The sequence below is a fragment of the Rhea pennata genome, chromosome 2, assembly GCF_028389875.1.
Source record: "Rhea pennata isolate bPtePen1 chromosome 2, bPtePen1.pri, whole genome shotgun sequence".
NCBI classification, from domain to species: Eukaryota; Metazoa; Chordata; class Aves; order Rheiformes; family Rheidae; genus Rhea; species Rhea pennata.
This window is the reverse complement of record NC_084664.1, coordinates 101344183-101371243: the sequence shown is the minus strand read 5'-3', so window position 1 is coordinate 101371243 and position 27061 is coordinate 101344183. Positions and strand designations below refer to the sequence as shown.

At 37.7% G+C, this 27061-nt stretch overlaps 1 protein-coding gene across 1 annotated transcript; it reads left to right on the top strand.

Moving 5' to 3' along the window:
• Nucleotides 1-2260: 2260 nt before the first annotated feature.
• On the top strand, nucleotides 2261-13224 carry GALR1 (galanin receptor 1). The gene is made up of 3 exons (XM_062568088.1): nucleotides 2261-2962; nucleotides 9383-9448; nucleotides 12907-13224. The coding sequence occupies exons 1-3, from the start codon at nucleotides 2261-2263 to the stop codon at nucleotides 13222-13224; spliced, it is 1086 nt and encodes a 361-aa protein (XP_062424072.1).
• The last annotated feature ends 13837 nt before the right edge of the window (nucleotides 13225-27061 follow it).

Below are 27061 nucleotides of genomic sequence, written 5' to 3'. Positions count from 1 at the left end.
AAAGTTTTTCAAATCTATAGGAACTGAATTCTGTTTTCCCATAATTTTTTACTTTGGACATAATGGACTAGATCATCTGTAGGTAATCCGTGTCTAGATTTGCAGAAGTCAATCACTCTAGAGTCAGCTGATTTACAGCTCCTGAGAAAGATGAGATGAGATGCTGAGAAAGACCTGGTAGTCCTAGTGGTTAAGAAGTTGACCATGCAATGTGCCCTTGTAGCCAAGAAGGCCAATGGTATCCTGGGGTGCATTAGGAAGAGTGCTGCCAGCAGATCGAGGGAGGTGATCCTGCCCCTCTACTCAGCCCTGGGGAGGCCTCATCTCGAGTACTGTGTCCAGTCCTGGGCTCCCCAGTACAAGAGAGACATGGAGCGACTGCAGAGAGTCCATGTAGGGCTACAAAGATGATCAGAGGGCTGGAGCACCTGCCCTATGAGGAACGGCTGCGAGAGCTGGGCCTCTTCAGCCTGGGGAAGAGAAGACTGAGGGGGGATCTTATCGGTGTGTACAAGTACCTGAAGGGAGGGTGTCAAGGGGACGGGGACAAACTCTTTTGAGTTGTCCCGTATGACAGGACAAGAGGCAATGGGCAGAAATTGAAGCACAGGAAGTTCTGCCTGAACATGAGGAGGAATTTCTTCCCTGTGAGAGTGACGGAGCACTGGACCAGGTTGCCCAGAGAGGTTGTGGAGTCTCCTTCTCTGGAGATATTCAAGGCCCTCCTGGACGCAACCCTGTCTAACATGCTCTAGGTGACCCTGCTGAGCAGGGGGGTTGGACTAGATGATCTCCGGAGGTCCCTTCCAACCTCAACCATTCTATGATTCTGTAGTGTCTCTATGTAAGAAGTATAAAGATACATAGGAAAAATATTTATGTCCACATAGAAACTGTGGACAGCAAAATAAGCTAACAAAAGCTCATTTCTTTGAAAAGTAGATCTGAACAAGTCTGTTTGTCCCTGCTGCTCTCACACTAAAATTGCTCTAATGTAGCTTTGAGCTCTTGAGTAAATAGGAAATGTAAAAGAGGCTATCTGAAAAGCTGTGTTTTCTCCTAGCTTTAACCTTCACCAGCCTGCTCAGTATGCACTCTTCATCATAAATGGAAAGTATTTTTAACAATTAGAAGTAAAGATAATCCCTGGAGCAGAAAGATAAAATGACAGTATGATCAGATGTGTCTCTCTGATTGATAATTTGAAAACAAATGTTTAACAGCTATCAAGAAATTCTGTTTCATTGACAAGGTATATGTGTATGTGAATATGATGTGAATTCACATCCATATTCTGCTGATTGAGCTATTTCATCCAGTTCTGAAAAGAGTAACTTTTCAGCAGCTCAGAGTTTGGCACCTTGCAGAATTCCCTGCAGCTCTGAGAATTCCTCAGCTATAAAGTGACGTGCAATAACACAGTAACAGTGTTTTGAAACATGTGCTAACGTTTTGAACGTGAAGAACAGCCCGACTTTTTTCTTTTCTTTTTATTTATTTTTTTTCCTTGAGGAGTAACAGCTTCCACCTCTTTTCATCCCGTGAACTAAGCTGCATTATGATACAACTGATTAAAGTCTGTGGGCAAGGAGCTGACAGCGAGGACCGGCAGTACTTAGTTCAGGACCGGCTCTCACGGTCGGCCACCTGCTCGGGAGCACCTGCACAGCGGTGAATACGCGTCTTCTCGAGCGGACCCACCTAAGCAGAGCTGAGCCGCCGATTGCAGCGGGACCGCGCGGTAACTGCTCGGGAGGCGGGCGCACCCCGCGCAGCGCGGAGGGGCCGCGCCGCGGAGCCCCGCGGAAGACATTGACAGCAAATTGGGGGGGGGGGGGGGAATAATAAAAAAATAAATAAAAGGAAAAAAAAAATCCGCCACCCTGCTCGCCTCCCCGCCACAAGCAGCGCGGGGCAGCCGCGGAGGCGCCGTCGCTGCGCGGGGCGGGCCGGGGGCGGCGGCGCGCGGGCCCCGGCGGCGCGGCCGGAGCGCCTCCCCCGGCCGGCGGCGGCGGCGGCGGGCGCGGAGGGACGAGCCCGCGGCCAGCGGCGCGGAGCCGAGCGGAGCCGCCTGCGAGGGGGCGGCCGGGGCCGCTGCGCGCCCGCGAGCGGCGCGGGGAGCCCGCGCGGGGCCGCGGCGCCCCGGAGCGGGCGGGGGGCGGCGGCCGCCCCCGCGGCGCAGCGCAGCGCGGAGCGGCTCAGCGGGTGCCCGGGAGCGGCGTCTCCGCTTTCCGCCTCCGCAAACTTTGGCAGGGGCAGCATGGAGGTGCGGGAGCCGGCGGCGGCGCCCCTCAACCGCTCCGGCGCCGGGGCAGAGCCGCCCCGCGGGGAGTTCAACCTCTCCGGGCTGCCGGAGGCAGAGGGCAAGCCCCTCTTCGGGATCGGCATCGAAAACTTCATCACCTTGATCGTCTTCGGCTTGATCTTCGCCCTGGGGGTGCTGGGCAACTCGCTGGTGATCACAGTGCTGGCGCGGAGCAAGCCGGGCAAGCCTCGCAGCACCACCAACATCTTCATCCTCAACCTGAGCATTGCTGACCTGGCCTACCTGCTCTTCTGCATCCCCTTCCAGTCCACAGTCTACGTGCTGCCCACCTGGGTGCTGGGCGCCTTCATCTGCAAGTTCATCCACTATTTCTTCACTGTCTCCATGCTGGTGAGCATCTTCACGCTCTCAGCCATGTCCGTGGACCGCTACGTGGCCATCGTGCACTCCCGGCGCTCCTCGGCCTTGCGTGTCTCCCGTAACGCGCTGCTGGGCGTGGGACTCATCTGGGCTCTCTCCTTCGCCATGGCCTCACCCATGGCGCACCACCAGCGCCTCTTCCACCGCGATGCCAGCAACCAGACCTTCTGCTGGGAGCAGTGGCCCAACCCACACCACAAGAAGGTCTACGTGGTTTGCACATTTGTCTTTGGCTACCTGCTTCCACTGCTGCTCATCTCCTTCTGCTATGCCAAGGTGGGGCAAGGAGGGTGGGGATTGTGGGTGTGTGTGTGAAGTCCAGTTCAGATGTGGGGACGTCCCTGGGGATTTGGAGGGACACGTTGGTGTGATGTAGCAAGATGGGGGAGTTTGTGGTGCAAGCGGTGAGAGCAGGTTTTACAACTGAAGGGTGATTGGGGGTACATGTGTTACGGGGGACAGAGAGGTGAGGATGGGCACTGCGCTTGGGGAAGGGTTGTGCAGGCAAATGCTGGGGTACTCCGTCAGATTCCCATGGTGTGCAGTGTTAAGAAGCCCCAGTGCCTTGCTGCTTTCTTCGTGAACACAGCCCTTATTTTCTTGCTGTGGTGCATGAGGAGTTAAACTCAAGTAAAGTGCAGCCAAGCAACAAGTTGTTCAGGCTTCATACAAAACACTGTGATTCTTTAAAATGCGATGAGCTTAAAAAGTACTACAAACCCACCATTTTGGGCTGATCCAGTCAATGTGTTAAGTGCAACAAGAACACCATGCTACCTGGTTTCTGTGAGCTCTGCCTTGCCCCAGGTGAAGCGGATTTACCTTTGCCTCCAGCAAGGGCAGGTAGTGATAGGAAGCAGTGATCCAGGCAGGAAAAAGCAATAATTGAGAGGGCCTGAATGAAGCTATATAAGGACTTTCCTGCTTCTGCTGCAAATGGTCACGTTCTCTATTACTGCTAATTGCAACCCAGATGAAAGGTCTGCTCTTGCAAATAAGGACTGCTTAAGTGTTGAGAAGACAGTTCTTCAATTAGCAAATCAAGTAGTTTTAATTTGTTTAGTAAAATTATTCATTCAAAATAAATACTAAACTATTATGTTCTTTTCATACGTCAATTTAAATGTGATGTAGAAATTAAGGCTAGAGTGGCATACATCTCTGCATTACTAAAACTTTGAGTTATGCAGAATTCCAAGTACAACATTTCTAATGTTTCTGATGAAACAAGAGCAACTGGGCAAAGGGAGGGAGAGGGTAAATCCAGTTTTTCTATATAAATGAAATTCTCGTTCCTCTGGGTGAAGAAACAGGCTTCTCGTCTTCAGTAGTGAATGTGACTATCAGCAGTGTGGGGGAAGAGACTGTTACTGTAGATTTAGATCACCACAGTGTTTTAAGAAAATATTGAAACTGTTACAGAATATAGGAAGAGAAGACTTTTCAAGCATTAAGAATTAGTATTTATATTTTTAAAAGCCAAAACATCTTCATTTCACAGCCTTTAAAATCTAGATACATGAAAGAAAATTGCAAACAAATATTTCAAAATTGTAACTGTCCTGCATAGTCTAGAAAAAGTAAAGATTTATTTAAATATGCTTAAACAAAATATAAATGTAGTAAGCTGAACGCACCGTGTTCTTATAGCGCACTCAAAGAAAAGCAGATGTTTTCTTATTAATATGAATATGTTTAATTTAACAAAATTCCCAGATGTGAAATACATGCCCAGAATAAGTTAATAAGATCAAGGTCAATAAAAATTGCACTAAAATCTCATTCTTAATTTGCTGCCAGACTGGGATCTCACCTCTGCTTGGTCTAAGGGTTGACATGTCTTGAATTTGTATGTGCAATCCTGCTGGCTGTGGCATCAAGCTGGAGGATCCAACCTAACAGGATGAATTCTGGGAGATATCGCCTACTCCCCTGTGGGTCCATAGAAATAAAAAATGTTGTGCCTTGTAGAAGGGTCTTGAATGTGTTTGCATGCTGCAGCATAAAGGCTTATTCCTGCCCTCATTAAGAGCTGCTGGCAAATCTCCAGCTGTAATATTTTGGCACGTTGGGCAGAGTGAGGGAGAAATTAAGGATGATGGCAATCAAAAATCAGAGTTGGAGTTTTGAATTTGTCAAAGTCATTGCTCCTATCAGAGGTCTCCAGCAAAGTGGTCACTGGGAGCTTTCATCGATGTCACTGAAATACTATGAGGCATACTAGATATTTTGGCTGCTCAGTACATGCAAAGTTAAAGGACAGCTCCTGTGTAATAGTCTCAGAAGTATTGTAAAGATAAATGCTTTAGTTTCTTAGAGACTTGATTTATTTTCATGAACTGGGGTCTGCTAAGTAGCACAATCTTCTAATAATGTACATTTAGACAAAGGAGAGATGTAGTTCGCTTTTTGAATATATTGCCCTTTCCAGACTTTCTAAAGGCAGTTCTTTTTTCCTCTATAAGCAAATTGAAATTGAACTTTCAGCTCTGAAAGTCTCATTTCTTTAGGCACTCTAATAGGTGTCTGAGTTCCTTTTCTCTCTCTCTCTTTCTCTTTGTCTAAATTATGTTAGGAGAGATTCATATTTTACTGAGATCTCTCCACAGTAGAAAACAATAGTGTTACAAATTAGGAAAATCCTAAATTAGTGGTAAGTATTTGGAAGAACTGTCCTCCCACAAAATCAGAACTGGTAATCTCACGTGATGTGTTCTTAAGGCAGAGATTCATGGGATCATGCTCTATATCATGTGTACATGATATAGATGGAAATGGATGTGTACAGCTATCAATTTCCTCTCTGCCACAAATAACTATGGATCGGTTTCAACCAAATTTGATAAAGGAATGGAAATACCAGAAGGAATGCTGTTTACTCAGTTGTGTGAAAAGAGCCTGTCTGTCTTCTTTTTTTCTTTAAGGAGAATCAGTTTGCACTGAATTATTACTAAACGTCAGGCAATCCACATAGGAAAGGAGTCTTACGTATGGCCTGCTAGTGTTGGAGAAACTTCATTTTAGGAACGTATAGTCAAGAAACACAAATCTATAGGAAAACATTGCCTCGAGCCCTCACAGAACTCGAAGATTACTTTTCCAGCCAGAGGAACAATGTTATTGAGTTACTCACAACACTGCATACCACAGACAGGCTGAAATGGCTTGTCATGATATTCAATATTTTTTTTTAGTTTTTATTTCTTTTTTTTGTGTGTGTTTTGTAACATTGCTGTGACGTTTGTTCAGTAATCCATTTTTAAAGACCAAAGAGATAAAAGATTCACAATGAGCTTCTAACAGTTGTCATCTACCAGAGTAGTGCAAGGTGACAACTGATTTTGGGTGACTCTGCTTTTGAGTTCCCAGCCATGAGATTTCACTCCTTGAAAGTTCAGCCTGTTTCAGTCCTGTCGGTTGGGCACCTAAAATCATTAGCAAATAGTTATATGGTGAAGATTAATTTCATTTTACAGATATATAATCTTAAAAATTTCATAGGTTTTAACATTCTGAATTCAGGAAAGTTTTGTATGGTTTATCGAGTTGGTTAAAAATAAGTCATAAAAAGCTGGAGCCTCAACATAAAATAAAAGCTTATGTGGTTCTCAACTTGAGATAGTATATCTTAAATTTTGCCGTGAGGGAAAATTTTAGTGGAGAGTGCTCATCTGCAATGAAAAGAAAAAGGCTATTGCACATTAGAGACACTATTAAATGGAGGAGGGTGAAAGATCTGTTGTGACAATAGAAGTAGCAGCATTACTTTAACAAACGGATTGCACGCAATGGCACTTGAATTTAAATCAGATTCATATTATAAAATATGGTTCATAATGCTCACATTATGGCTCTGTTAAGCAAGTGGTTCATTCTTATCAGATAATGAGCTTGGGAGGGCTTTCCTGATGCATGAGCTTAAATGGATAAAGTAACGAATAATGAAGGTGTAGCCGGTAGAATGATTATGTATTACCAGATAGAAAATATGCTTTGGAACAGTGCAGATTTCAAACTTTTATATTGTTTGATTGACATACAGGAATGAATACAGATACTTCAAGCATGAATAGACACAGATTCTTTAAACTTTTTTTTTTTTTCCTTTCTTCCCTTATTGAAAAATCCCCTTTTCATCCTGATTTGGTCATAGTCCCTCAGTGTTTGCTCTGGGGCCTATTGGTAATCTTCAAACCATCTAAATGTAGTTCCCAATGACTGGAAAAAAAACCAAAAAAACAAAAAAAAACAGTCCCTTTGTAGGCAACATCAAAATCCTCCCAAATGTGATCAGTGCTAGTTTTGGTAGTACAGTCTGCACCAGCATGGAGCTGCTTTCACTTCTGTGATCACACAAGCCTTCTTACATCCTCTTTCACAAGAGCGTAACTCTCTTCCCACAGAACCCCATCTTCATCTGCAGAAAAAAGAACAGCTCTTCTTCTCAGAGCCAATTACGATCTTCCATCAACAGATATGTGAAAGGTGCAGTTATAAAAGCTTCATGTAAAGAGTTGATTTTTCCACAGAGCTGAATTCTTCTAAGTTATAAAACCTCATTGGAAAAGATTGTGGACTTCTATTTGGCAGGGGGAGTATTTCATTCTGTGAATAAAATGTTCTTTTGGGGAATGACCAGAGACAAGAAAAAGCGGCACATATAGAGATACAGAATTATTATTCATTCAGGTGAAGTGACAGTGGCTACTGGAGAAACACTAGATTTTTCATTGACCAGGAAAAGAAATAATTTGAACAGGGCTCCAAGGGGTCTTTAATTGGCCTTGTAGTGTCTGTACACAAACATAACCCTTAATATTCCTCCACAGCTTTTCTGTTGGTCTCTGAGTACTGTTCCACTGCTGTTGATAGGTAATTAAATTCTGTTTATATTTCTTGCTACTGGTTTGCAAACCATCTGGTACACTACTATGCAGAGTTAGAATGCTTTCATTGTAGAGGTTACACGTATTTATTTCATAAAATATGTATATAAGCCAAAAGAAGGAATGCTGAGAAGGATTCTTTGGAAGGTTATCATCTAAATCTTCATAACCCCACAAAATATCCAAAAGAACACCTTTGACTACTGCATCTTCCTTTGGACTGGAGAGAGAGCGAGAGAGATGCCATGCAAAAGTATGTGTTGAAAGTTTCAGAACAAAACCAAAAGAATGCTTATAACTTCTTCTGCCCTTTCCTTCTGGTCTGCTTCCGCAGGGACAAGGAAGAAGGGTCGAGGCAAAGCCAGACCTTCTCAGAGAAAATGAGTTCAGGTTTGCCAGGTAGCAGCCTGGCTAGTGTTTCAGGAGAGAGAGTGGTGTTACGTATGCAAGTCTGAGTCTTTCACACATGCACATGTCAGTACACAGACGTGCACCAATGAACTATGTTTCTAATTAAACTATGTTAGATGCAAGATATTTATTTATTTTTATTTGTGATTCCCAAATAGATAAGAGCAGTCACTTAAAAACAGAATTCACTGGTGAGCCGCAATCATTCACAAATACCATCCTGTTTTATTTTAACACATTAAATATCTTTCTAAGACCTATAAATGCCTCATGGGATCAGATCTGTAGGTTGTCTTATCTAGTATCCTCTCCTGATCATGGTTAGCGAGGCATTCCAAAGAAAACAGAGAAAACTTCCTTGAATGGTGAAAGAGAATTTCTTCCTTCTTCCTCACCTCATGAAGTCTCCCTCTGAGCCCTAAAATTTAGTGTTACTTTCCTTCAATAATCTTCTAAATGCACATTTACTTTAATTCTGGATGATCTCATTTATTAATTGCTCTCCATTCATTTTTGAACGATGTAAAGTGCCACTAATGTCATTGTCATGTAACTTTGAGCTCCGCAATCTGACTCTACATTATTTATAAAAATTTCCTTTTACTAAATTTTATTTAAACCTTTGAGTTTAATTAAATATCTCAGTTTTTGACACTGGATGGTTTGCAACTTGTTGAACACATTCAGATGAAGAACATATTGTAGCTGAGATAAGGCAGAGCACATTCCTGATATCCACCATCCAAAATCTTAAGTTTACATTAAAATTTGGACCTTATTGTTGGATGACAAGTAATTTTGCCATATTTTTTAAAAAAGGCCTATGAAATGTACATGACAAGTAATTTCAAACTGTTGATAAAGGTCATACCTCATGTGAAATGTATCGTAGCATAAATTGTTTTTATAAGCTCAGGCTTCTTTTTGAAGATTAGATAGGACTAACATCCTGATTATGTTAGCCAAATATCCATCTGAAGAAAGCAAATTATGCAGGTGACTCAGAAAAGCTCTGACTCAAAACATACACTTTTTATATTACATGCAGTAAAGGTCAATCTAAATTAATAAGCACTGACATTTTAATGAAAGAAGAATGATTGCTAATTCTAGCTGAAAGATAGATTTCTAGTTATTGCGTTGTTCACAGTATTATATATTTATGTGATACATCTGTATTTTTATGTAAGAATTGAATGGTGGTGTGCTCAGTATTTCTTAATACATGCAGATTCACATATGCAGTTCCTTCGATTCTTGCACCATGTACTTTTGGTATGTGTAAATTAGATCATCAGTGTTTGTAAGCAACTCATGCAGCACTGGAGACTTACTCTAAAAATATGTTTTATGAATTCTAGAAAATGGTGAAATACAAGATGCAAATTAATCTTTTCAGGTTCTTAATCATCTGCATAAAAAGTTGAGAAACATGTCAAAGAAGTCAGAAGCATCCAAGAAAAAGGTAGATCACTTTCATTACCAATTCCTATTTGTTTATAATTTAGTTTTATGGGTATGTTAATTTGGTATTGTATTGTTTGTTGTCAAAGATGTAAAGGAGAGAAGGATTTGAAATGATGTATTTAATGACATACTCAATGTCTTCCTGAACTTAGCAGAATTGGAATATTTTCTGATCTGAATTTTCCATCACAATGAGTCAAGTCATTACCTGAAATCCACGTGTTCTGGACTTTGGAGCATCTGAAATTTGGACATTGAGAAACTTTCTGTCTCCAATATAAATGTTTCTTTTGGCTCACCAGCAATTTTCCCTTTCCTTATAAATATTCTTTTAGCTATTTTTTTTTATGTTTTGTGAAGAATTTCCAGCTTATATGATGCGACTTCCCAAAAGAGGATTATCATACTTCATGGTAGGAGTGTAATAAGAGACTTTCATGACTCTACAATTCTTCAACTATTTTCCATAAGTCCCCCCCCCCCCCCTTTTTTTTTTCATGTTCAAAACTTAAGTCTTAGGTACAAGCAGAATTGTGAAAAATCTTTAAAGCAGAACATTAGCTTTGCAAATTAGAATAATATTTGAAATATGTGTTTATAGAGTGAATTTGTCAGATAATGTGATGTGGTTCTGATTTTTGAGATTTGACCACAGTAATCATTTGACTAACTTCTCGGTTTATGAACACAGGGTCAGAAAAAACCTTAAGGCTATAGTTCTTCATTTGATCTGATCACTATTACCATATGGCCATGCAGGTTCTCTGCAATGTAGATGAGATACATATGGACTCATCAGTGAATAAGTAATCTATTATTTATGCATTCTCTAATTTTGGGGAAAAAGAATAGATTTTAATTCTTAGAATTAAAAGCAGTATATCTTTGATTCATCAGAATGCTTAACATATATGTATATATGTATATACAAAGGCCAAAAGTGTAGTTTTCAAAGGTGGTCTCTATATTGCCATCTTTCCTCTCAGGTAAGGTATTGTGAAATAGGAAATATCTTTGCATTTCTCTAGGTGCTAAACATTGAAATTGCAAATAAAAGACAGATCTAGATTATGAACTGGCTTGCATGTTGTAAAGGAAAACATTACAGGTATGTCCAAGACTGCTGAGGCATACATTGATTCAGAAATCAAGCAGAAAGAAGCACAAAACATTTTTTTACTTAAAAAGTAAGTTTCTGATCCTAAGGCCTAACTCACATTTTTCAAAGCAACTCTTATTTTCATTAGTGGACGTTCTCTGGTTACTGTATCTTTCTTCTTCCACTATTTAGCTAAGAATTCATAATTTGTTCTGTATTTCAGTCCCAATTCTTCTAACTTTATTCAAACTTGTCTGAAAATTTCAACAGAAGAATCTTAAAAGTAATTTGTCATATGTTTGAAAAAAGTTAATGAAAAATACAAATGTGCTTAAATCACAGGGGCTTTGGGGGCTTTGGGGGCTTTTTGGTCACACAAAACTGTAATGTAAAAGTCAAAACTGCTAAAATCTTATTTCAATGGTTTTCATTTGCTAATAAGAAACCCTAAACAAGATCTCATTAGGTAAACATGAGTTGTTGTTACCTTGGCTGCAAGTTATAGTGGTGATGATGTAAAGGTAAGCTCTGAAATTAGGCTCGGGAGGAATAATGCAATAAAACAGATGTTGCAAGGATTTTCAGTCCATTATGCGTAATTACTTATTCTGCAGGTATGATATACTGTAAGCATAATAGGTATAAGAGACACATGCTCAACCTTCGCTTTCAGTTGCATCTATAGAGTCTATTGAAAGTCAGTGATTTTCCAGGTGTAATTTTTTGAATTTTGAACAAATTGATGTAATACGTTATGAAATAACTGTATCTTGGTAATCTCTTTTCAGTTGGAATATTAGTACATTGAAGGGATCAGAGAGTGAACTACTTTAAATTTATACTTTCTTGTTTGCACATTGTTTTGTGATGAGAGCTGAAAGAGAAAATATTTGTATGGCTCCTTGTTAGTGTGTACTGACCTAAACTCAACAGGGCTAAAGAGAGAAATGATTTATGAAGACAGATTTTTTTTAGACTAAACAAATTATATTTACAATAGATATAATGTCCTTTGGTTTCTGCTTTAAAGATTTAGCTAACCAGCAACAACATCTGTCATCAATTATTTGTCCTGTTGCCATAGAAATTAAACCTTTTTTCTGTAAGAAGTTAAGTCATATTGTGGTTAGATACGTCAGTATGAATGATCACCAGGCATTAATCAATTCAAGTAAGTACAGACCAAGTTCAATAAGCTAGCAAAACATCTAGGCATTCTGTGTGCTGAAACGGGTATCGTGCCATGGGCACAGGCAGTCCGTTCTGCCTGTGATGAGCTGACTACGTTATCTGAAAAATTAACTTACATTGTAGAGTGTTAATATCATATTTATAATATTTCATAACATACTATGCTTTGGAATTAATCTTAGGCTTATGTTGGTAGAGTGATTTAGTTGAAAGGGGTCCTGTTAGAGAAATAGGTATTAATTTGTTGAGTAACTGCAAAACACTTACTGCTTTTTCTGAAGAAATAAATGAAAGCTAAAGAAAACATTGACAATTTGACTCCCTTATGCCTTGGAGAAATATGTACAAGACCTGAAATTTCTATACTGATTTTCTGGCTGTCTTAATATATCTAATGAAATTAATGGCCCTTGTGAAAATAGTAAGAATGGAGTCAGGAGGCAGGATTTAGGAAATTTTACTCATTATGTTACAGTTTTCTAAATTCGGTGTTTGGTAGCCAACTTCAGTTTCCAGATTGTCAAAACCAATATGCAATCACCAAAAATGTCAGGCTCCCAACTTCTGTCATTTTTCCTAGTTGTAACCCAGAATGTTGTGTGACTCCATCAGAGAAATTTTATGCTTACTAGAGAGACTTTCATAAAAGCCTCTGATCCTTGTTTAGACACTTCAGCAAAATCAGTCTGACTGTTTTATGCTCTTTCAGAGAAGGAATTACTTTGTGTAACTGCCTTCATGAATACTAGAGCCCTCTTTAAATTCTGGTCGGAAATCCCTGTGAACCATATTAAAATACAGCTCCTTAGATTTGAGTTAGATATTCCAAAGACCTAAATTGTGATTTTATTATGTCAAGTTCATGTCCACCTCACAAAAGCATAGGACATTATTCAGGAAAGCAGGAACATCACTCCTTACTTCTGAGCAAAATTATACATTTCCTATTTGCTATGGAGTTTTCAAGGCTTACATCCTTTTCGAAGTAGTTCACTATGCAAAATAAAAAACATACGCGTGATGAAGTAAAATCATTAATAAGTATTCAAAAGTGTGTTCTCTTTCAGTATTTTTCTCTTTCACAAATAATGATTTTGAAGCAGTTCTGGTTCTTTAAGTGCTTGTATCTGTGCTTATCTGTGTTTTGTTTTCTTTCCCTGTCTCAGACGGCACAGACTGTGTTGGTGGTGGTAGTGGTTTTTGGCATATCCTGGCTGCCACATCATGTCATTCATCTCTGGGCTGAATTTGGAGTTTTCCCACTGACTCAAGCCTCATTCCTCTTCAGAGTAACTGCACACTGCCTGGCTTACAGTAATTCTTCGGTGAACCCGATTATATACGCGTTCCTCTCCGAGAATTTTAGGAAGGCCTACAAACAAGTCTTCAAATGCCAGTTAGGTAGTGAGTCACCTCTGAACGATGCCAAGGAGAATAAAAGTCGGATAGACACACCGCCGTCTACCAACTGTACGCATGTGTGAGCTTTGTGCTGTCTGTTGGGTTCTCCTTTGTGTGAACTAGACTTCTAGAAAAACAAAGCACAATGAGCGTTATGTTCAGCTTTTCCTTGATAATTGGTATTTAATTTACTGAATTACTGAATTGTGTTTGTAGCAAGGCTTTGTAAAACTAGTATGAAAGATAACTGGGTTGATCCTTTGTATCTTAGATAGCTTTATCAAATGAAGCTCTTGGAACTTTGATATTTCTGAAAAAATGTTGGTGATACGTCTGTATTCTTATGCATTAAGCATACAGTGAATTAACATTCAAATGCAACGTACACCATCCACGTCTGTGAAGGAAGACGCATTAATATGGACAAATAGTTGTGCAGTTCTGAACTGAATTTTCTGACGTCTTACTCCATAAAAGTGAAGCGATAGCTAAATTTCCTGTCTTAAAAATGACAAATATTTTGTAGTACTGTGATTTCAGGGAGGAATGTTCAGCTGTCAAATCAAATCTAAAACTTTTGTTTTCTCTTCAGATTTTTTTTTGACAGTGATTTTTCTCATTTAAAGTAAACACAGGCTCTGATTATGCATCGAAATAACTTGTGTACAACTTAAGGCAATTGCTTTCGAGAGGAAATGCTATTTTTTTTACTTTTTATTTTTTTTATCTATTTAGCTGCCTTTTTAATGTAATTTACTGAGTAATGATGGCCTTTTTTCCCCTTCATATGTTTTGCCTGATGGCATACACACCACCTTTGTGTATGCTATTTAAGTACGTAGTTGTATCAAAATGGTGATTCATGTCTCCCTGAGGGAAGGTTTTCTTTAGGTGTTGTATATATGTGTGTATGTATATGTACAGTTTTGTTTACTTTATAGACTTTAAGATAGAGATATAGTTTTAAATGTGCAATATATACATATTCTTTATTCTGTTTCGTAAAGAAATTCCAGACAATGTTTAAGTGTTTAAAAATAGCATTGCATATCAAATTCTAGGAGGGGTTTGATATCATGTAGTTCTAAATGGGAAAAATTAAAAAGGATGCATTTAAATCAGTACACAGTGTATAACATAAGTGGTCCAGTTCTGAAAATTCTTAAATAACATGAGCAGTTTTGTAAATTTCTTATCAGTTCCTAATATGTCTGTAAGCGGTAAACCTCTAAAGAAGTAGCAGAAGGGCACTTGGTCACATGTGTTAACAGCCTTTCAGGTAACCTTTGAGAACACCTGATTTGGTTCCCATCTGATTTGACAGAGTGTGTCCATTAGTCTTAGCTGGAATACGATAAACTTCTACATTTTTATGACTTTTTTTAGAGATTCATAGAATCAGAAAAAAATTTAGTTTGGAAGGAACCTTGAGGTCATCTCAAAGGTGGGCTGACCTCAGAGTTAGATGAGTTCCTTGTCCACGCAAGTTTTGAAAATTTCCAAGGATGGAGATTTCACAGCTTTTCTGGGCAACCTCTGCCTCAACTTGTGTACCTCATGACTGTTGCCATCTGTCCTTTCCATGTGCACATCCAACAAGAGTCTGGCTTACTCTTCTCTATAACTAACCAAGACATAACTGAAAACAGCAGTTAAATTCTCCCCTTAGCCTTCTCCAAGCTGAACAAACGCAGCTCCGTCAGTCTTTCCTTGTGTACTGTGCTCCAAGTCCCCTCACCATACTGGTGGCGTTCCACCAGACTTGTTCCAGCTTATCTATCATCCCTGTCTTGGACTGGGATGTTCAAAACTGGGCCCTGCATTCCAGATGTGAGAGCTACTCAACCTCACGACTGCCGAGTGGAGGGGACTAATCAGTTCTTACCTGCTGGCTGATTCTTGCTCATACAGAATGTGGTTTGTCGCCGCAAGGGTACACTGCTGGCTCATTTTCAGCTTCTTATTTATAAGCAGAACTTGGACTTTTCTATGGAATTTGGATCTGCTGTTTTTGACTTTCTTCAGATATCTGTTCCCATCAGATATCCCATTCCTCTGATTTACCAAGGTACCTCTGAAAGGTAGCCCTGTCCTCCAATGGGTACGCCACTGCACCTTATTTTGGTGTAATCTGCAAACTTGCTGTGGATGTGTTCTCTCTCCTTGTCCAGGTCATTGAGAAAAACATTAAATAGTGTCAGCTAGTATCTGCCAAATTCCTTTTTCTCCATAGACTTACTTTAAAAAAGCATTCAGACTGATAGAAGAAAACTATGACATTATCTGAGAAACACAATCAATCATTATATTACTGATGTTTAGTTCACGTGAAAATGTCTAGTCATGTGCCAACTTTATCTATTTTGAATAATACTGAACACATGCTATTTCATGCATGATATTTCTATCCATTCTTTCATATGAAGTAGTATGATGTTATTGCTGCAAACACAAAATGCATGGAAAAGCTCAATTAGAAAGTAGGAGAGGAAGGGCTCCTCTGTGCAGAATACTATTTTCTGGATTAGGTTTGAGATTAGGAAACACAGTATAGAGCAATATTAAAGTTGGTTTGAGCTTTCAGATTTTTCAGAGCTTGTAATACAATTTTAGTCTTCACTGATCATCTATGTAATAAAAAATACAAAATCTGGCAATTCTGCATGAATTCACACCACCCTTAATTTCAAAATTTTGTATTTTTGATATCATTTAATCTCTAAATTTTCCCACTGAAAAAATAAAACAAGTGACTTCAGAGATCTACATACAGCAGATTTCCGCAGAAAAGATTTAGTGCCAAGACAATGTAATGTGGTCTTGTACCACTGATCAGCAACATTATTAGAGCACTTACAGACTTCAGCTCGGTTTATAATTTATATCATTTATCTTAGGTGATCGTACAGCTTGGAATATTACATTTTCTGCTGTTAAACAAATTGCTTGTGCTTTTTCTACTATAAGTAAAAAGTTATAATGTAAATACAGAACTGTATAAAGTGAAGATGTTGATTGTTTCATATGAAAAAGGCTTTGTTTCTTAATGTTAGATGATTTTAAATACTGATGCTTGATAGTCAGTAATGGAGCTTCATGTATTTGAAATTTTAAGGATGAAGAGGTGGGGAAGGACTGCAGGAAGGAACAGTCAAAAATGCCTCTGGCACCACCCGGTGCCGCTTGTGAGCATCTCTGAAACTTCCACCTCCCTTTTCGGAGGAGTCATAGAAAAATGTCTGCGGCTGGAACGGATGGGGAGATTTCTTTGGAAAGGTGCCACTGCTGTAAAAAATGGTAGGATTGGTCTGAAGCCTCGAGGTGCAGGTGATGCTGTTTCACTTGCTCATTGCATTCATGGGATATCCTTGTTGTAAACTCTAAGAAAAAGCTCACGCTCCAAGGCTCACAAAAACACTTATCTTAATGAGACCCTTATCTACCAAGGGTTCACATATCTAGCTGTGGCGCAGGAGAGATGTTGATGTAAAAGCAGTGTTAATATATGCTGTGAGCTGTGGCTACTCCTTGAGTAGCTGGGCAGTTGCACAGGAAGATGTTGTGCCAGAAACATGGCTAATTTGGGCAGAGAAATCAGGGGCTGAGTATAATGATCCCTTGCAGCTGGATGTCGGCTTTTAAGTCCTGAGCTTGTTGCCAGTGATTCCTGTTTGTTGTGGGAGGGAGAAGCAGGAGTTTCACCTCACTTAGTTTCCTAATATTCTTTCTAACGTGTTTGCAACTAGAAATGTTGATTTCAGTGCACACTGACGTAAACAAACATAAATTATTTCTCTGGCTAGGGCTAAATTCTCTGCTGATGGAAGTTAAATATTCCCACTGAATTCAACACTATTGTGTTAGTGAGGAAATACTATTCAGCACCAAAAAAAAAAAAAAAAAAAAAAAAAAAAAAAAAAAAAAAGAAAAGAAAAGGCAAAAGGAACATTTCCTCAGACTCCTCACCAACTAAAGCAAGGCACATGTGATTTAGTACATACTTAAATTTGTTTGTTTGGGCCTTAAATTGAAAGGAATTAAGGTTCCCAGACAGAAGCTGCTAATCACATATTTATTTATAAGCTCACTAAAAAATTATTGTATGTATACTGTCAAAATGCTGCCTCTTTGTGCAATGTTTCACATCACATTCACATCTCTGGAAGTTTAAAATATGCACTACAGATATGCACTTTCAATACTGATGATAGAAGTTGTATATCTCATCAGATTAAATAGTAGGAGTTGCTCAGTCTGTCTTAAAAATGCATTTTTAGCAGAGAAACACAGAACAAGCCTTTGCTCTCCATAGATTTCTCAGCAGGGTGGGCGAAAGGGAAGAGGCAAAGCGAGGCACAGAGGTAGCATCTCTGCATTTCTGCAGCGTCTCTGCCAATAGGCAGGGGGCTCCTTTCTTGCGCATTTGTTAGCGGTCTGTAAAAATGAGCTCAGTTCTTTCCATCATCTGAAGGAGCTTGTGCTAGGACATGGCAGTAGGTTTATAGTCAGTTTTGGTTTTTATATTGCAGAATGTCTGGAGATTTTTAACCATTTGTTTTTTTGCCTTAAAAAGATGCAGAAATCTCATTTGTGCTCTATATCTGTAGGACATTGGAATTCTAAAGATTAATGTTCAAAGAGGTTAAGAAATGATTGTGTCAAGGTTATTCGTGCAGCATTAGCCCTGGCCATTTGCGGGCGTTAAGAGCTAACATTAACAATGGTTTTGACTGAGGTCTGAACACCAAATTGCACAACTGTGTTCTTCAACTAATACAGCTTTTAGTGTTTTGCATCACCCAGGATATAAGCGTGCAATGGCATGTGCTCTGCACACTGCTATATGTAAATCAGATTTAGGATCACTATGCAAAAGGGAAAAAATTAAACAGCCCTTAGCACATACCAAGTGAAAACACTCCGAAAAGTGATGGGGACTTGCTGGCCTGTACATGCAGCAGTGCTAACTTCATAGGTAGTTATATCACTCATTTAACTGAAGAGCGTAAGCAGTTTTAGTTTAAAAAGATTCTGATACTCAATGGCTGCTTTTAAGTAAATCATTAAACTACGCAGTTTCAATCAAGAGTATTTGCTAAACATTTATGATAAACACAAAAAGTACATAAATGTAAACATATTTGGAATTGCCTAAATTTTCTATCTTACATCCGAAAGTGCAGAGTTTCCTAATATTTCTTTCTTGTGTCTAAGATAGGTAACAAAATCATATGCTGCAGTTAATTATGAATATGTGACAAAACTGCATGGAAATAATATGTGAAATAGATTACGACTATGAGGAACAAAATAATTTTGTGATTAAATTCTACAATCTGCAAATTTAACAATCCACTGGGAATTATTTGCAAATACTTCTGAAATGTTTTTCTAAATTTAAAGCTTTGAAAAGACAACATATATTTTCAAAATCATTTAGTTTTTGGCAAGATGAAGTATCTTAATGAAATGTTTTAGGTTAAGATTCTTCAAACTTTGTACTCACTTTCATTTTGTCCACATGAACTGCTTTCTTAACAGCTTAATCTTATTGTTTTCATAGCCTATTATATCCTCATTTTTTAAAAGAAGCATCACTATCTCCAAGAGATAAACATTAAGCTTTGTATATTAAATATTACAGTGAAACATATTTTCCTTTAAATGCCACATTGTGTGGACAGTGATGGATCTTTGTATAAAATAACTCTGTGAATGTATTATTTTAGACATAATGATCTTCATGACTACTTTACAGTATGATGTGTTACATTGTACCTAATGATATTTGTTGTATTTTGAGAAAGGATGAAAGCAGAGAAAAGCAGTTTTTAGCTTACAGAGCTTGTAAGCTTGTATTAGTATTATGTATTCAGTCCATGTATACATGTTAAAGAGGAGAAAATTAAATTCTGTATTTGTTTCAGTGTGTAATGGATGTAAAGTAACATGTGCTCATTCTAAGATATACTGTACTTTGCATGAATTTTAATATTATTTTTAATAAATGTATATCTCTGCTTCTCTATATAAGATGTACTGAAATGTAAACTGATTTTCTTACAAAATGTCCTCATTACAAAGCGAGCAATGTCCTCAAATAAACTTTCATAAAAAATTGTGTGCACTATACTCTCTAATAAGAGTTTTGTGGCTAGATGTCATTGTGGGTTGAAAATACCTTTATGAACATTTAACTAATTTTAAAAACCTTTTCATTTTCAAGTGCTTAAATGCAGGAGGTGTGATTCTTCTTCGGTTCAGGCTGGTGTAAATCCATTGAAATTGATGGAAATCAGTGATGTTTCTTATTTAAGCTCAATTTGGATCTCTATAAATTTGTGTCTTGCTTAAGAGACAGAGACAGATTCATCTATTTGAATAAGAAAGGAAACAAAACTCTCCAAAGATGTTAAATTGAAGCCTATTTTGTTATTTGAAAGCCTATATTTGACTCCACTTTGGGAGCGGGCAGTCAAATTGGTGTATATTTTTGTGTGGAATTGCATTAACATGGAGCAATGGCTATTTAATACAGTAAAAGTAGCCACATGAGTGTGAAACCAGAATATAATCAGTTCTGTGCTTAATGAGATTTACTTTTAAAAGCAAAAGTAAATGTTACAGCACATACTTAAAATGTACTTTATCAGTTTTACACAAATGTGCAGTTCTTGAACAGTCATTTATATATGCATTTGTACTTAACAGTTGTAGATGCGTGGATCCACCTTGGGCAAATATATTTGCTGAACATGGACTAAGGTCTCATTTATAGAAATATTTCTGTAAGAGTGGCTTTCTCCCCTTGAAGGAGTTTGTACCATCTCTGTATACTGTTATATGGTTATTCCATTCCCTGGTAAACATTTAACCATATTTAAAATTTGCAGAGAAATCTAAACTCTACCTTTCAGTAATAAATAGGCTGAGATACATAGATGTTTTTGGTAATACCTGTAGAGAATTCATCAATCTAGTTAAGTTTAATATTAACATCCTGAAAGAAAATATAAAATATTTGCTGGTGGCTTGTAGATGTGATGTTTATAGGTGATGCAATAAATAATGACATATGTTTACAGTATTCTTTTACACTGAATTTCACAGCAAATCTAGCACAAGCAAATTGTTAATTTTAATATAGTAAAATGAAAAGTCATGTGTTTAGGAATGAAGAACATGAAGAAAACTTTAAAAATAGAGTATTGTATGAAAAATGCTGGTTTTGAAATTGTCAAACATAATCTCCAACTCTGTGTGACTGAAAGAACTGGCATAACCAGTTCTTTCATAACCTCTGGAACTGTAAATTCAGAACATGGCAATACCTTGGGCTGTGTCACTGGAAGTGCCTGTGCAGGCAAGTGTCTGCAAATAAGGATGCGTGTGCAGAGCAATTTTCTAGAAGTTCTGAAAAAAACCCAAAGTGATGAACTTCAGTAATTTTAGCTTAGATGGATGTAGTTAAGTGACTTTATCATATCGCATACATCTGTATCCATACAGGTAGGGAAATATCTGATATTATACTGCTCTTAAATGAGTGGATGAGTTAGCAAGATTCAGTAAAGTGAAATTTAACAGTAACAGTCAAATCTGTGAATAATGTTTACATCTTTTTGTTAAGCAGTGGGTGTAAATAACCCTAGAATGCTTAATCAATAAATACAGTGTATTTCTGTGGCTTCAAATCAAGTTTGGAGTTGCTACAAAAGATTTTATGTATTTAAGTCACAAAATACGGCCTATGTGATCAAATGAGACAATCTAGAGTTTGTGCTAGTATTTAGACTTGATGATCGCAGTGGCCCCTTCTGGCCTTAATCTGGTTGCATTCTTACCCTTATTTTTCTGATTAGTAGTATAATAGCTGTGCTGGTATAAAACCAAGCTATTAGTCAGTCTAAAAGTGGTCATCTGAAGATGTGTATAAAGTAATTTCACAAGTGGGCTACATCATGAAAAGGTCTTACGATGATTACGAAAGATGATTAAAATCTCTGGCATGTGGATTGCTATTGTTAGAGAGAGAAGTAAAGTGGTGCTATGTGCTCTTCTCATTTTGCTTAATTACTTTTTGCCGTAATTACTCTAACTGCAACCACTCTGCAGTACTTTTGCATTGTATTTCATAGTTTTCATGACAGTTCTGAGCTGACGGTTATCAGGCACATTTGAAACACCTGGTGATAATTGCATTTCACTCTATAAGTTGAAGTTGAGACATTTACCGACCTGTTGTGAAATTATATTGGAAATCTTTACAGGCTAGAGGCTTTTACAATAATATTTTCGGTTCAGTTCAGCTTAAATGAAACCTTGCAAAGACTAATGCTTTATTGAACACACATCGTCTGCCATGGCATTTTTGATAGAGTAGTCCAAATTTTGGGGAGGCTTATACATCTTGGCTGGTTAGATAGTAAAAAGCCTGACTAATTCTGGCAGTCCTTTGTGAATTTTAAGAATAAGAGCTTCAAATTCTCTCCTATCCTGTTCATTGTAAAATGCTCTGATTATAGCTCCCTGTCACTCGAGAGAAGTCCTCCCTTCACTGCTGTCACTAGCTGGGCATTACCAAACGTGGTACATACACTCAGGGTAACATCTCCTCCCACTTGGATAAGCTGTTTCCCAGCCTGCCTGCCTGCCCTGCAATGCTCTGGATGGGGCTGTAAGGTGGAAAGGCTGATGGACAAGCAGGCTCTGCCATTTTCACAGCTTCTGGGAACTCCCTAATAAACCATATGCAAAGCAGGGATGGTTTTTTTTGCACCCAGAGCGCTGCAGGAGACTGTTCTGTCCATGGTAAGTAAGTGGCCTATACTGGGATCCTGAGCACAAAAGAAGCCACTTTACTTTGAACCCTGAAATCTGTGATTCTCTGATACCACAGCAGTAGCAGGGAATGTCTTTTCTCCCTCCTCCCCATTTTCTACCACCTACCACCTTCAGGCGACATTCATCTTGCTCTCGCTGTTCACATAAATTAATCTCCAAGTCCTCTCCCTGTAAAGGCAAGCTGTATTGCTATGGAGCATACCTGGTGGTATGCTGATAATATAGCCTGAGGCAAGAGGTAGAAAGGAGCACATAATTATTAATCCCAGGAAAGGAAAAGAGAGGATGAGAGGAGAGAGAGTAAATGTTCAAGAACAACTGTATTTGTGAATGAGATGTATTTAGGATTCACCATTCAACCCTTACCTGTGCAATACTTCCTTGGCAGTTTGTAGGCAATTTGTCAGTCTAAGACATGAGCAGAACCTTCTGGAGTTGGGCAACTATGTTTACATGTATTTATGTCTATAATAAATCTTGCGGAGTCATACTTATATTACTTTCTCTCTTGTCACTCTACAGAGCTATCCTCAAAAGTATGTTTTCAGCTAGACTTGCATTCACATGGATGAAGATTTAACTGTTTAACTTTTGTGGTGATCTTTAAATAAAAAGGATTATTTTGTTTTACCTCTAATTCTGCAGACACCTGGTGGCAAGGCATAGTTTATGTATAAATCACATATGGGGAAATTGCCCAGTATCACTTGAAATGATGCTCAGAGGGAAAATGAGACAAAACAAGAAGGCCCAAATACGGGTTTAGAATTTTGTTTGAAGTATTATAGCTGACTGATGTTCATGTCTGAAATTTGTTTGAAATACTATTTATACTATGATCCCATGACAGAAAAATTCTAAGGATAAAAGTAATACAGAACTATATAATGAATATGGATAGAAAATATTGTCTAGATAAAAGGCTAATGGCCATCTTGCCATGGATGAAATAATATGAGGATGTTTTGTGCTCACTATTCTTTGTGAAATGATGTCCTCTTTTTTGCCCCCTCTGCAATTTGCAAAGCATAATATATTTCCAGGCCAAGGATAATCATTAGCCTAAAGTCAGAAAATCACTCACTTGTGAATCAGAGAGTCTTCATTAAAATATCTTTTTGGTATTTTGCTAATTTTGCCATATTTAGAAGCTTTCTGCAACTCCAAATGAAACAGAATCTTGTGTTTAAATTATTTACGCAATAGTTGCTATTAATATGTGAAAGCTAGAGTTTTTGATTTTTTATAAGACGGCATTATTATCAGTGGTTTGGTTGAATACAAATGGAAGTAAATTGAGTTTTTCACTTCTAATTTGAGTCTTACAGTATTTTAGCCACTTTTAAGTACACCATTCAGAGTCCTTTCCTGCTTTTCTGTTTATGTCCTTACTATTGAAATAGAAAAAAACAGATTAAAAAATTGGATTAAGGATAGCAAGTATCTTCAAAAATGAAGAATTTATATCAATTTTGGTAACGTTTACTCTCTGAAAATGACTCCCAATTTTCCCTTTAAATGTACAGGGTTTTTTATGTACTACTGAGCAGTGCCCTACGGTTACATCTTATCTTTTATCTCAAACAGTTTTAAAGTACTTGGTATTTGAAAGAGGAGGCCTGATCACCTCTTACAGAGAACATGATGGCTATTTAAAAGTGGGCCATAAAGCTGAAAGGCAGCCAAGCAAAGCACAGAATCACATGTAAATTAAAATTAAGCCCGAGCAGCTAAATTAGCATCACTTCTTACTTTCCAAATTACATTGAAATGTGTGGTGATTCAAAGCTCTAAAAATCCCAATAATAAACAATAGTATCTCCAAGCTGTAGTATACACACCAGGATCCTCCAAATCACTTAGAAAACCTGAATCATGATTTGTAAGTTCACTTTTACTATCTCTTCCATTACCTAGGTATATCCGTGCACCCTATGGCAGGCACTTTTCTCATTCCACTGTGTTGCCCATTACTATCCAACTTGTCAAGACCAGAGTCTAAGGTTGGAAGTCATAGTGTAATAGTAATAATATCTTGTTCTTAAATATCATTTCTTTTTTTTCTAAACCACCGAAAAGGTTACCAAGAAGATTGAGGTCGTTACTATTCACATTTTTCTAATGGGAAAATGGGGGCATAGTGACAGGGCAAGGTATGCTGGGCAAGTGGCACACCTGGAGAAAGAAGCTGCGTGTCCCCAGTCTCACGGCAGTGCTACTTCAGCTCTCTCTCTTCTGCAGTGAGGGAGTAGGATATACCCACCCCCACACATCAGTGCAGACAAAAACACTGATTTTAACAAAAGTGTATCACTGAAAGTGCAATAACTATTTTAATGATTTTAAATTTGAATGGAAGAAAAATACAGAAAACAAATCAATCTGTGTTATATTCTTTTTACCAATATATGTCTCTAGCTCAGTCACCTTTGGGAAGGTATTTGTGTTTCTGACTAGGATGAAAAGTTGACATGTACACTATTAAAAGAGATTGAATAATGAGACCAACATATCAGTGAATAAATGACCCCAAATTAAATACACTTAAACTTCATTACTACTTTTGTTGCTGTAATTCTGAAATGTACGTAAGTCTTGAATTTTCACTTTTACTCTCTCTAAGATTTGTGGACTAGTCTTTCAGCAGCCTACATGTGACTTATCAAATATTTTTCATCTTGTTCATCTTCATATTTGTAGATACCAAAATGAGAAAAGTCTAGGTTGTTTCAAGATAGGTATTCAACTAGTTGTGCTAAGGTAGGTAGAGTATAGACCTCTTCCTCAGTAACATTTTTCACTGCAAAGGAAAGCATATATAAAAAATAAAAATGGGGAAGTAAACCAAAACTATGGAGATTCTTTCACCACCATTTTATATTCATTTTCTGAAGGGCCTTTTCACAGAGTAAACAGCTGCTTTTAAAAGTCATTTCATTGTCAGATACTGATTTTTATATTTTAAATGAAGGCACCTCCGTCATTATAAAAAAGCATTGTAATAAAATAGTTGCTTCATAGCTGATATAGGAGCTATGCAAAATACATTACTTTTTGAAATTCTGACTTAAAGAATGTAACTATAATCTTTTCTCCTTACATATGCATAATATTTATTATATTTAATTCCATCTGGCTAAAAAGACACAAGCTGAACATACTGTTTGCTTGGTGACTCAGATTTCTAAAAAAAGTGTGTATTAATCAAATTAAAGCTCATAGCACTGAATGCCCTTTTATGTCCTGCTTTTCTAATCTGTAACAATAACACTGTTACTGAAAATTACATCTCTTTTAAATTACGTTTATAGAGAAAGAAGAGGGAGAACCTTTTTAAGGCTATTTCTAACACTGAAAACTTTGTTATACATCATTGTGAGAGGCAAAGAGTGAATTAGCAATGCACAGCTAAGGATAGAACTGATCTATTACTGCTGCATTTTTATGCAGATGATGGAGTCAAGCGCATCTCTTGTTTTCACTGCTGAATGTGACAATAGTATTTCTTATGAAATACTTTTTTGATGTACTTTAATGTTTTGATCAATGAATTATTATTATATTTTGCACTTACTCTAAGGGAATTTTACTTTAAGAACATAAAATAATTTTTCTACATCAGAGATCCAGGGTCTTAGGAAAACACTTATTTCCATACTCAACTTTATTACCGTGAACACCACCACTTGTTTTAAGGGACTATACATAGAAATAATGCTAAATACACACACAAACAAGAGTGATTGTAGGATCAAAGACTTTATGTAATCTTCCTAGAAATATGAGTGCATGAACAATTATGAAATCCTGGCTTTCAATGAAGAATATAATTTCCACTATTTTAATATTTAGGGAACTATAAAATTCTTAAGAGTTTTATTGACTTCTTTCTAGACACTCTTAAAATATTGCTTAGCACAAAACTGTCTTCTTTCATTTTTCTAATACTTCATTTACTTTTCTCCCTTGACCAAATATGTGAGAATTCAATAATAATCATTAAAGTAACTATTTGTCTGATATGTATGTTTTCTGCTTTTTTTTTAAATCACCATGAATAGTACCTTTTCAAATTTGCTTACAGAGCTTATAAGTGTTTCTCATACTATATTTATAGCTCTACTGATAATTTCTAATGTACTTTACTCCTTTTTTTGTTTTGAACTACTTTGCAGTTAACTATTCTTTACTCATTGGCTGTAGGACGGAGAGAAGGTGTTTGTGAGTTTAGTATCACACTACAGAAATAAAAAAAGAGACCTTAAAACCTCCCCAAACTGGTCAAGATATGCCTGGGCTGAGCGTCGTCCCTTTTGCTCTATTTTGCCAGAGTTGCCCAAAATGCAACTGGAGAGTTGCACTTAATTCCTTTAGTCTCATAAAACTAATAAAACATAAATCTTGCAAATGCCGTTCTGAAAACTAACTCATGTAAACTATCTCACTTTACTACTATTGTATACACAGATTTTAGTGATGAATTGGACAGTGTATTTTACTTCTGTTCCTGGACACATTGGGATCGCCTCCCAAGAGAGAACTTCAAGCGTAAGATAAAGCAAGCAAACAACTGCTAGTAGTGACCAGCTCCAGGAACTGGCACTGGTTGAGAATCTAGTTCAATGCTTTAAAGGGCTTTCAGTACAACATTTCATACTGTTGTATTGCAAGTGTCTAAATTCCTTTGCATACTCAAAATTTACATGAGTTTCCTGTTGTGCTGTGTTGTACTAAAAGTGTATGTCATTTCCTTTCACATATAGATGCAACATGTCTTTTCTCAGATGAGAAAACCCTTGAAACAAAATTGCATCCTAGCAGAATACTTTCATCACTCTTACCAGAAAATAAGTGTCTATTTTATTAAAGTGATTTGAAAGATAATTTTTTTTATAAGGAAAATACTTCTATATACTTCACTCCCTAACTTCAGAGATTTTTTTTTTCTTTTTTACCCTTAACATTTTTGCGTTTATAAAGATCTTCTATATCCTTTATTCTGAGATTTTAATGTCCAAATGCAATAATGTATCCATTATGGAAAATTACTTCTTTCATCTAAAATTTTTCTTGCTA

Coding starts and splice junctions, on each gene's coding strand:
- GALR1 (XM_062568088.1), top strand. CDS start 2,261: ATGGAGGTGCGGGAGCCGGCGGCGGCGCCCCTCAACCGCTCCGGCGCC. Junction 2,963..9,382: donor TCTCCTTCTGCTATGCCAAG/GTGGGGCAAGGA, acceptor TAATCTTTTCAG/GTTCTTAATCATCTGCATAA. Junction 9,449..12,906: donor CAGAAGCATCCAAGAAAAAG/GTAGATCACTTT, acceptor TCCCTGTCTCAG/ACGGCACAGACTGTGTTGGT.